This window comes from Berghia stephanieae, chromosome 1 (assembly GCF_034508935.2).
Source record: "Berghia stephanieae isolate SIO BIC M18660-M18661 chromosome 1, UCSD_Bste_1.3, whole genome shotgun sequence".
NCBI lineage: Eukaryota > Metazoa > Mollusca > Gastropoda > Nudibranchia > Aeolidiidae > Berghia > Berghia stephanieae.
Genome location: NC_088360.1, coordinates 24527575 through 24540074, shown reverse-complemented (window position 1 = coordinate 24540074; position 12500 = coordinate 24527575). Strand labels below are relative to the sequence as shown.

Sequence of the window (12500 nt, the reverse complement as noted above, 5' to 3'; positions counted from 1 at the left end):
TATCGATCACCTGGAGAGAGACAGATCGAAGATTGATTTTCACACGTTTGCCACAATGATTTTATCACAAAAGAATGTATGCGCTTCATTGAACTATTCTTATTGATTATTGCGGGGACCAGGGTTCAAAACCGTCTTCAATAAGTAAGAAATTGTTTGTATTAAGTGCAAAGTATGAAATGTTAAACTGCTTTACAAATGTGTTGGGATAAGTCAAGTCGTCTTGTTAACTCTCTTTTCCCCAAAACTTCACACCCAACTAACACAAAAATATATTATTTATCACTCAAACACAATAGGGAATGAGATTAGCGGACGAGTAGCGTCCCTTGATTGGACGTCACCAGGGGAGAAGTTATTTGTAAACAAACCAACGACAAGCCAAGCGCTCCAAATACAAAATTTATTATTCATATTTCTGTACAAAAATGCATATCATAATCAACGTTATGCATTTTTGTACAGAAATATGAATAATAAATTTTGTATTTGAGCGCTTGGCTAGAAGTTTTGTTTACAAATGACTTCTCCACCGGTGACTTCCAATCAAGGGACGCTACTCTTCCGTTAATCTCATTCCCTATAGCGGTAAAGTTTTTGCAATACAACACACTGTTCATTTTCTTTAAATTTTATGATGTACAAAAGAAATTTGAATAAGAAAAATGTTGGTTGTATCGTAACGAATGTGATGATTTTCCTATAGATAGTATGCACTTGGCTAAGAAGCTCACAACATTGCCATCCGGAAGTATAACGGACCAACACACAAAACTGTGTGTAACCATGAACTTTTATAGTCTGGTCAATAAAGTTTAGTGAGAATCACTCACAAACCCGGATGGCAAAATACAATAACAAAGGCCTGAGTGACGTCATCTTTCGTTCTATCTATAGTTGGTAAGGAAAGGGTTATAGGGACTTCAGTTAGTACGAGTCACCCAACTGACAGAATAAACCAGGAACACAATAGTCGAGTCAGTGACGTAGACTTCGTTCTTTCTGGTATGCGTTTAAGTAAAATATTCACCTAATCTGCCCACCAGGTAGATCGCACTAACACCCAACACAGTCTATTAGAGGGATTTCAGTTAGATCGAACCATCAAAATGGCGATCTAAAAACAATAACAAAGAGCTGAGTGACCTCGTCTTCATTCATTCTATGGATAAAACCAGAACAACAAAGAATTCGATGGATACTTTTAGTTACACTTCAGACGGTGCCAAAACGTCGCTTTAGCAAGATCCAAACACAAAAATAACCAAATACTAAGTTATTTGGAAAAACTTATAAGAAAAATATTCGGTCCCATCAGTTTCTCTGGCTTAGATAATGAGAAATAAATCAAAAACTAAAATTGATTAAGTCTGGACCGATGCGTTCATATAATATATATTGTTTACTGTACAGATATTTTAACATTTATTTCATTTCAAATTAATCATGTTCAAATGAGGTCACGGAAATGCAGCATAGGCGGTAATAATGAGATCGATCAGTATGAATCAGATAACGAGATCTTCTCTTTGAAGATGGATTTGATTCGATGAAAGGAAATGCTAATTGATTTTAAGAGAATAAAAAATGGTAAGGAGAGTAGCTAGTCTTCCATAAAACTCGTACTTTGAAAACTAATTAGGAAAGGTAAAATCTGATGGTTTTTGTGTTTGTGTGTGTTTTTTTGTTGTTGTTTTTTTTTTTTTTTTTGTGTTAGTTTTGTTTTTGTTTTTTTTTTGTTTTTTTGTTTTTTGTTTGTTTTTATCAATCAATGATTGTTTTTGGTTGAAGTTCGAACACACACTTAGCGAAGTCCCATGTTTGAGAGATTTTGATAAGATGTGGATCATTTAAATCTCAACAATGTTCGAAGGAATTCTGGCCAAATTTTAAAATACAAGTTGTTGTTTTTTTTCAGAGCACGGCAATTAACTGGTGAATATTTAATTCGTCATTGATTGTTGATAAAGGGGAAACCCGAAACATCCACGTCGTTTGTTGTAAACCATGTTGAAGTTTTTATTTGATTGTATGATTGTTATCTTTTTTTTTCCGAACCATAAAAAGTAGGAGACGAAGTGTAGACTATATAATTGTTGGAATAGCTGAAATATGTTGAGATCCTTTTATGAAATGAATCCAAACTCATCCATTCAGAGGGCTATTATCAGAATTCTTCTTCTTCTTCAAGTACCAAGTCTGTGCCAGACATCGGTGATCATGGTACGCCATTCATCTCTCTGATCAGATAACCTCAGGAAACTAATAATATTACTCTTCCCTTTCTTTTTCACCCAGCTGTTCAAACTATTCAAATATGTTTTTCTTGGTCTACCTTTACTCTTTTTACCTTCTATCTTTCCTGTGAGAGCAAGGTGTTCAATACATTTATATCGATTTAGATGCCCTAAAAATTGCATTTGTCTTTTTCTTGTTATCAGGATAGCACAAATATATAGCCAAACTCTGGAAAAATCACGTATTAAAAATTTTGGCATGAAAACCCGTCCTTCAAATATCGATCGATTAAAAGGACGCTGATCTTGGCAAAAACTCTGCCAAGTACCAGGTTGGGGGCCAGCGTAGCTCAGCGGTATGGTTTTTACTTCGTACATGAAAGGTACCGAGTTCGATCACCCGCCGCTTCGATGTGTGGCCTTGAGCAAGCCATCTCGCCTTAGCTCAATTTGTGGCGCTGCACTACAGCTGACGCCTGGGTTATTCCAGTCTCCCCTTGGAATAGACCCTAGGGAATACTTTCCCCTATGGGATGAATAAAGGGAATTCTATTTTTTATTTATTTTATATTGACAATTTTGCCAAAGTACATGTTAAATTCTATATTAACCCAAGTAGATACTCGTAGTTTGTATTTTAAAGAAAACCAAGCATTTTTTTTTATAACGACAAACTATCGGAACTGTTTTATCCAGGAGAGAAAAAAGTAGAAAGTAAAAAATCTTGACTTTAATTCAAAAGTACATGTTCAATTCTATTTTAATACAAGTATATAGTTTGTATTTTAAAGAAAACCAAGCATTTTTTTTTATAACGAAAAACTATCGGAACTGTTTTATCCATTTTAAGATCAACGTTCGGAAATTTAAATTGTTTGAATGAAGGTGTGAACAAGAGTTTCACTAATGATTTTTTATTGATTTTATCGATTTATAGTTACACAAAGACTGGAGAGTTCACTTATTTAGGTTGTCTACCTTTTGTAGTTTAACTTTTTTTAAAGGTACCGTATGAGGTTAATGCGTGACTAATAAATAGAGATTTTAAAGTGTAAATACAGGAAAATGGGAATGCTAGATCTTACCTTATGCAACATAAATAATAATTATAAAATGGAATGTAAGTTTCAGTTTAATTTACGAAGACAGAACGTTTAGGGTTTCCCCTTTGTCAACAAATTACGATGAATGGGGAAAGTAAAGACGAATCAATGCGGATTATGATCTAACTTCAAGTCTCAAATATCAGTGACTTCTATCTATTTTTGATAACTTAATTTACATTGCCGTTTACTCCCATCTTTCGTTCAATGCGTGTTATGATCTGCTAGAAGTGATAATAATATGCGTGAATGTGTATTTCAGTCGGTAAACGTGTGTACGTTATGTTTAAAAAAAAATAAGTGTCCACTCTAGACAAAAATCTTTTGAATTCCGTAAACTCGATTTGGTCTCGGGGGAAATGTTGACGATCGGGATACTTTGTAGGCTTTTAGACGCCCTATGAAACATGCCTTTGTAGGCTTTTAGACGCCCTATGAAACATGCCTTTGTAGGCTTTTAGACGCCATATGAAACATGCCTTTGTAGGCTTTTAGACGCCCTATGAAACATGCCTTTGTAGGCTTTTGGACGCCATATGAAATAGCCTTTGTAGGCTTTTAGACGCCATATGAAACATGCCTTTGTAGGCTTTTAGACGCCATATGAAACATGCCTTTGTAGGCTTTTAGGCTTTTAAAAAAACCCTTTACAATTGCAATATAACAAAAGTTGTAGAAAATTCGAAAAACATTCAGAAAATTTAATATTTTAGATTGACAGGAAGAATATAGATATCTTATTATATATTTATTTGGTAAATTGGATTTTTTGTAAATCTTAGGCTCCGAAACCACTGGACTAATCGTCACCAAAGTTTGCACGGTTTTTACAATTGACAAGAATTTTATGATATTGATTAGACATCGAGATGATTTTTTATCGAAAAATCAAGTTTATAATATGGTCAAATCCCATCGAAAACAGACGCCATCATTTTTAACACGTGGGTTTTGTGTCAAACTTCCGGTTAGCGAGGATGACAATGAGGCGGGAGTACTTGCATTCAATCAATACCAGCTAGCGGACAATCAATTTCTTAAAATATATATGAACCATTTTCCGTTCTGAACATTGAGAAAGAATTCCACGATCAGTAAAGCGAAGTATATAAGATATTATATGCAGGATATATACCTCTCGTTGCCAAACATAAATCTCTGTCAATTTCTCTTTAAAAAGTCCAAAAATGTATTGTCTATAAAAACAATATAAATTCAGTTTAAATTTTATTCAACACTTGAATATTGAATTTTGAGTTGATCAACTTTTCGTCACGGCGTATAGAGAGAGAGTCGGCTGACTCCGACAAAGAACTCGAACCCAGGAGCACCCAGAATCTTCGGATGTAGACATAAATAATACTTTTTAAGATCGAATCGGCTATTCTCTCTCCACCACCCCCACCACCCCCATGTATCATTGACTGCATCCATTCTTTAATCATTTCTGAACCACAACGCTCTGTTCAATTTTCAATGCAATCTTTTTTCACGCACTACCATTGGCAAAACAAAACCTATTACAACTCGTCATTCCTCACTGTTCCAAACCCCAAATCACCGGACAGTGAAGCAAGTAAGGGTGATATAGTGACCCCAGGGAGTGTGGGAAGATGGGAGGGAGGGGAAGGGAGGTTAGAGGGGTCGCTAGTGTCCATCCTGAAAGGAAAGAACGTGACCAATACCTCATTAGACGAGAGGACTGGTCAAGTTACGAGCTTCTCTCACCCCGCTGACCAGCCGTGGAATTGGGTTTGACTTCGATAGCCACTAACTTGATTGAGTCGACACCCGCTAAGGTGATTGGAAAATAGCTCTTTCTTCTTATTTCTTTTTAATATTCTTATTCTTTTTAACACATAGATCTCCATTTACTTGGTCTTTTTCAGATCAATATCTGTCAATTCCAAGTGTACTTCTTTCTTTTTTCTCTTTTTTAAAAATCTTTTTACTTGTTTTACGTTTAACACGTCTCGTTGATCTATTACTCGCATGGTGATCAATCAATTTGTCTACAACTAAAGCTATCTATCTATCTATCTATCTATCTATCTATCTATCTATCTATCTATCTATCTATCTATTTATCTATCTACCTGTCTATCTATCTATTTATCTATCTATCTATCCATCTATTTATCTATCTATATATCTATCTATCTCTCATTCTATCTGACTGTCTGTATATATTTATCTACCTACCCATCTACTTATTTTCAACCAATATATCTATCGTTTTGTAAGTGTATATCAATCCATATATCTATTCTTCTATTTCTATTCATTTATCCTTCTCTTTCTCTTTTTCTCTCTCTCTCTCTCTCTCTGTGTCTCTCTGTCTCTCTCTCTCTCTCTCTCTCTTTATATATATATATATATATATATATATATATATTATATATATATATATATATACTACCCGCCTACCCACCTCTCAATCTATCTGACCACCGACTTAACTAACTATCCATCTCATACTTTATATATCTATATAATATTTCTCTATCGATCAAAGTACGAGTATCCCCATAGTAATACATTATCCAACAGTCATTTGTCTTCCCCTGTCAAGATCGACGAAGTCACAAGGCGATATCTCATAGACGACGTATGGATCTTAACAACACAAAACAAGAATCTAAATAAGTATTAACATCCCCTTGTTCACACTCGAGACGTCTTAATAGCCACATACTGCCCAGGCAGAGACCATCTAAATGACCGACCACTTAATACCACCCAAATAGTCAACATCACTTATTGGGGATATATAAACAGACAAGAACAACTTTCGAGAGTATCTACACAACTACTCACGCACGGTCGGAGCATAAATTCTGTCCGATGTCCATTCGAAGGAGGCATTAACCCAATTTTACAATTAGGCCATCTCATTTATCTTGACAAACTACGAGGAAAAAAAGAAGAAGCGACATTGCTTTTTTTTCTCCACTGATAAGATTTCTTACAATGTAGTGTGGACAAGACCCCTGGGGGCCATTTGTATTGATTCCCGTAGTGCAATGCTAGTGTATCGTCTCTGGGATGAAAATGTTGATGTTATGCGTTTAGAAAAAATACCCACATCCTCCGCCAGCCAAATTGTTTTGTTTTTTTGTTTTTAAGGGTTTTACGGCACTTGCAACACATTAACGCCATATCAGCGCCAGCCAACCAAATTAAACATACCAACACACAAAAAACTGTGTTTTGTAACCTGTAACTTTTTATAGTCTGATTGATATGCTTTAGGGAGAACTAATCACCAACGGGCTGTCTAAAATCAATTTTAAAAAGAGCTGAGTGACGTCATCTATGTTCTTTCTATATTATAGTATTGTTGAACTTCTACTGTTCGAATTTCAAACTAGTTACCAAGTTCTTCTGTGCGATCTGAGATGGAGAGCGTGCATTGGGAACAAGTTGGAAATCTCAAACTCATGAGTTCAATAACATTTTGATTATCCACCTTCAATTATCTTTTCCATTTTTTTTTTGTCAAACTCGTATCTTATTTAACTTTTTTTTTCTAAGGTTTGTTCTTGAATTCAATGATTTGATCTTAAGTCTTATTATTGTGGCCAAGATAGCCTCACGCGTCAAGATATTTTTAGTGTGTCTCTGTGTGTGTTTGTGTGTGTGTATGTGTGTGTGTGTGTGTGACACCGAATTCGTGTGTGAGATGAATATTTCTTGAAATATTACCATTCTTCTTTCATTAATGGTTGTTATATTGGCTGAAGAAGGGTTTTGTGCCCGAATCGTTCCATGTGTAGTATTTTTTGTTCTTTTTGTTTCAACTTATTACATTCATTTTTGTACATTACTTTATTTTTACATTAAACAGTTTCTAGCAGTTTAGTTTTCACTATTCTAATCTATTATTTATCTTTTTGTCTCCAGAGAAAATACCATCAGACGCCACGTTCCTTGGTGCCCAGTACATCTCCTACAATTTGTCGAGGAAAGGTGACGTATTGGTCAGCAATCAAGATAGAATCGCGCTGGACTTTCGGACAAAGCAGCCGAACAGTCTCTTGTTTTACACAGGTAAGTGGTTTGTTTGCGCAGCTTTGTAGGTCTTTGTGGTATGACACTCGCCTTCGGACCGAAAGATCTCGTGTTCGAGTCTCGCTTTGAGCGGCGAAAAGTTGAGTATTTGGAAAAGGTTCTTTACTCATAATATCTCACCATACTCTGGTGTATAATGAGTACCTGGCATATGACACATTATCTCTGTCGAACAAACGATACTGTAATTGCTTATTTCGTAGAGTTATTTCATTCGTATATAAATATGTCGACCTCTGGAAGCACGCTCTAACGCTCTACCGTAATATGTTAAAAGGACGTAAGTGCCAATGTTAACAAAAAAAAAGAGCTATTTATGTATTATGGGAATCCCCGTTTCACAGCACACAATACAATCTGGGTCATAATGTAGCCATGCGCAATATAAAACTATCAGAAATACAACAGTTTGAAATTTAAACATATAAAACACATCCTTAAAAGTTCGAATACATTTCTGACCATAACTCAAAACTAACCCCATGTCATTTACGTCCTTTTGTCATAAGACGGCAGCGCTATGATTGCAAATGCAAATAATCTGGATGATAGATATGAATATATTTCTTGGCAATAGATTCGAACGTTACCAAGTCAGTCTATTATTTATTTATTTTTAAAACGTCAGCTTTTATAGAGCGAAATAGTCCACTAAACGTGCTAAAAGCGCTTTACAGTTAAACGATACCAAGAACCTGTATAAAATAAAAGCAAGAAAAGGACTTGAAAAATTCGGAAATCGTATTATGAAATTTTGTTCTAAACATTCTATCCTAACAAGTCGATAATAATAGAAATAACTTCAAACAATGTTATTGAAAAGATTTAAACGGTGTCGGCTACCTGACAAAGAAAGAAGCAAGTGTTATAATAACCGCCAAATCGCTGCTCGATTATTCTAATCAAAGTTTCAGGTTTGAGAGTTTTTGACAAGATGAGGGTCATTTTAATTGACTGATATTTCAAGAGCGAGTTTTCTGGCGAAATTTTTCTTTTACGTGATTTTTTTTTGTCAGAGTGCGTCAATATGAATACTAAGCTGTTAGAGATTGTGGACTGTAAAAAGTAATGTACAAGAAATATGACAGCTTTAAAGAAAAACAAAATACCAAAACGGAACGTTTCGGGCTGAAACCCTTCTTCGGCCAATAAAATTCAGTTAAATATATCTGGATATTTACGTGATGTATTCATGTTTTAACTGTTTTTGGTTTTGGCCGAAGAAGAGTTTGGAGTGTGAAAGGTTTCGTGTCGTGTATTTTCTTCTCTTTTTTATTTATTTATTTTCTTTGAAGCTGTTATATTTATTATTCCCTTCGCATGCGCATTTAACCCTCTCCTTACCAGCCATTTTCAGAATTTTCCCCAAAACTTCACACCCACCCAACACAAAAACAGACATTTCTTACTCAAACAGAAAATCAACAGAAACATTCTATACATAATATCGTTCGCAAACAAGGGCTCTATTACAGAATGTCAAGTGTTTTTATAGCTATTGCAAAAAGAAATGAAATCTGGATGAGAAAAGTAACGGTTGCATCGTAACAAATGTGACGATTTTCCATTCGGTGGTAAAGAGAAGGTTAAATCGTATACTCAAAAACACTAAACCACCAATCTACAAACTCAAACATCTTCAAGTTTTTATTTGTACCCCGCACTATCCAAGACTGGAACGCTCTTCCCGAATCATTTGTGAAGATCTATGACACCTTCAAGCAAAGATTATCAAACTACTTCAGCCTAAACACTAACATTGGCTGCCAAATTAACAACTCTCTCTGCCCTCAATTTTTTAAAAAAATAAAAATTGAGCTTTATATAGAGCAATATCCACTAAATGTGCTCAAAGCGCTTTACAAGGGGTCCCTGGTCAACAGCAACATTAAAGACGGGACAGGACGCCTGTTAGGCGATATTACAATTTTCGGACACAGACAACGCTGTTAACGGCCAGGTACTCTTTTTACACCTGAGTACGGTGAGAGAATGTGAGTAAAGAGCCTTTTCCAAGGACTCAACTATGCGCCGAGCGCGAGGCTCGAACCCTGGACCTTCCAATCCGATAGCGAGTGTCATACCATAAGACCACATAGCCGTAGTGATTCTAACATTTCTACAAAAAATGTGGCCAATTGTCTCATCATGGTGATATTATGTCAGGTGATTCAGATGCTGAAAATTGAATTGAGATTGAGAGTGAAAAATATGAGAAGTGAGTTTGTAAAAGACCACATAGCCGCACAATTACAATAAATACTCAGAATTGAGTCGACTTCGAATAGGCTCTCCTTCAGATTCAGATACTAATATGGCCAAATTTTCTAAAATTTGTTTTTTCAAAGTCCTACCGTATTATTGTCTCGCCCTTTCAAGGCCTATTGATTTTAACTCTAATTACATTGAAGTCGTACTACTATTATATACCCCAGAGGAGAATAAATATTTAACACTGGGATAAAGAAAGCCGTCGGGGTCGCCCGTTATAGATTTCCCACGAGCTTACCCATCGATTTATTCATTGAACATCAAAATGATTTGTCTCAATGGGCGTGGCCAAAGCTTAGATATTTCAGGCGCGCGCACACACACACACACACACACACACACACACACACACACACACACACACACACACACAAAACACCTTTTTCTAACCCACAGCCTGATTCAGTAAAGTTTTGGTGGACCAGAAAACAAAAAGTGAATCTAAAGCTAAAATGGGGAGTTGATTTTCAGAACCTGCGAAGTCGTGTTTTAATGAAAAAAGGAAACTAACTTTTGTCATTTTGCCTCTGGGTGTTTCGAAGCTCCTAATTTTCTCTGGTGATTCTAAGGTGTCCAAAAGATTACTTGAGTGTGTTGACTTATTTTTGGGGTCTAACAGATGACAAAAAAGTGAATTTAAAGCTAAACGTGTCTTTTGTTGTTGTTGTTTTATTTATTTTTGTTTTTTTTTTGTTTTTGTTTTTTTTTGTTTTTTTTTGTTTTTTTGTGTTGTTTTTTTTTTGTCATTTATGTCGTGACTTAAAGAGGAAATTCTTATCTTGCTTGCCTCATTGAACAATACACTGAGTGTATTGAAACCTCAAATTTTCTCAGTTGTTCCTCTTAATGAAACATATTATTTCTGTCTATAGATAGTATGGGCTTGGCTTAGAAGCTCAAAACATTGCCATCCGGAAGTATAACGGACCAACACACAAAACTGTGTGTATCCATGAACGTTTATAGTCAAGTTAATACAGTTCAGTGAGCATTACTCATAAACGCGGATGGCAAAAAACAATAACAAAGACCTGAGTGACGTCATCTTCGAACTATCTATAAAATCGATCCATTTTCACCATTTACATCCGAAAAAGTGTGTATGAAACAGTGCCAAACAAAACAGAGGGAAAAATATAAGGGGAAAAAAAAAAAGATCCCAAAAAATCGGCTTGTATCGAGTCAGGTTGATTTTTTAAAAGTATTTTTTTTCCTTGTATTTTTCTTTTTTCTTTGTCTGACATTGTAATTCCATACACACGATTTCAGATCTTTATCTTACACCAGAACCTGCCTCCCTCATGTGTCACTCTGATATTGTCTCGGAGTCAGAAAGTAATTATTTTTTTTAATTGAGCTTTTATATAGCGCAATATCCACTATGTGCTCAAAGCGCTTTTCAAGGGGTCCCTGGTCAACAGCAACATTTAACATTTAGGACGGGACATGACGCCTGTTAGGCGATGTTATAATTTTTTTCGGACAGAGACAACGCTATTAACGGCCAAGTACTCATTTTACACCTGAGTGCGGTGAGAGAATGTGAGTAAAGAGCCTTCTCCAAGGACTCAACTATGCGCCGAGCGAGGCTCGAACCCAGGACCTTCCGATCCGAAAGCGAGTGTCATACCACAAGACCACATAGCCGCACAAAATATAGTGCATATCTCTGTCTCAAAGTGGTGCTATGTCGGGATGAATTTGACCCACCATGAAAAATATATTTAGAAATTTAGATAGTATACGCTTGGCTAAGAAGCTCATAACATTGCCATCCGGAAGTATAACGGACAAAACTGTGTGTATCCATGAACGTTTATAGTCAGATTAATACAGTTCAGTGAGCATTACTCATAAACGTGGATGGCAAAAAAAACAAAATAATAACAATGACCTGAGTGACGTCATCTTCGAACTATCTATATAATTATGAGAAGTACGAAATTGGAGTTTTCTGCAATGTCCGGAAATAGTATTTATTCTCCACAGTAACGAGGAGAATTTAACCGACAGCAGACATGTCAAGTACTACGAAACATTCGTAAAAATACGAATTTTTGGCTCCAGCTACAGACTAACATTCGCTTCTTTGACTCAAAAAATCTTATTGAAAAGGAAACTTTAGTTCCTTAGAACCGTGCGGCTATGTGGTCTAATGGTATGACACTCGCTTTCGGATCGGCGCATAGTTGAGTCCTTGAAAAAGGCTCTTTACTCACATTCTCTCACCGTACTCAGGTGTAAAATGAGTACCTGGCCGTTAACAGCGTTGTCTTTGTCCGAAAATTTGTAATATCGCCTAACAGGCGTCATGTCCCGTCATACATGTTAAATGTTGCTGTTATCCAGGCACCCCTTGTAAAGCGCTTTGAGCACATTTAGTGGATATTGCGCTATATAAAGCTCATATCAAGATCATATATTACTCAGGCCTTTGGATCATTTTATGGATCATGCTGATGGCAAATTATTTATTTCTAAAGCTATTTAAAGTGACTTTTTTTTCTTTTTTCCTTGGAAACTACGAATTTTTTTAATGTGACCCACGTATCAAAGCGGTATTATGTCGGGATCCACTCGGTAAGGGAAATTGAATTCATAGCCACAAATATCCAACTTGGGTTTAATTTCTGTACGTTATGCTGGAGTATAAAGACTATTTCTTGCATTGCAAAAACTTCTAAACTCCAATTTCTCATCATTCTATCTCTAAATTCACGTTTTGGGGTCTGACTCATCCCGACATAATACCGTTTTGAGACGGAGGGTCACAAATTTCAAGTAGGCCAAAGTTCCTTATCTACGGCTATACATTCAA

At 35.9% G+C, this 12500-nt stretch overlaps 1 protein-coding gene across 4 annotated transcripts in view; it reads left to right on the top strand.

Moving 5' to 3' along the window:
• LOC144970832 (neurexin 1-like) overlaps positions 1-12500 on the top strand; it is a 228912-nt gene that overhangs the window by 136364 nt on the left and 80048 nt on the right. For all 4 annotated transcript variants that reach the window (XM_078910936.1, XM_078910919.1, XM_078910911.1 and 1 more), the window contains exon 3: positions 7244-7390. In XM_078910936.1, the coding sequence (XP_078767062.1) occupies positions 7244-7390 (147 nt within the window). The remainder of the gene's footprint in view (positions 1-7243; positions 7391-12500) is intronic.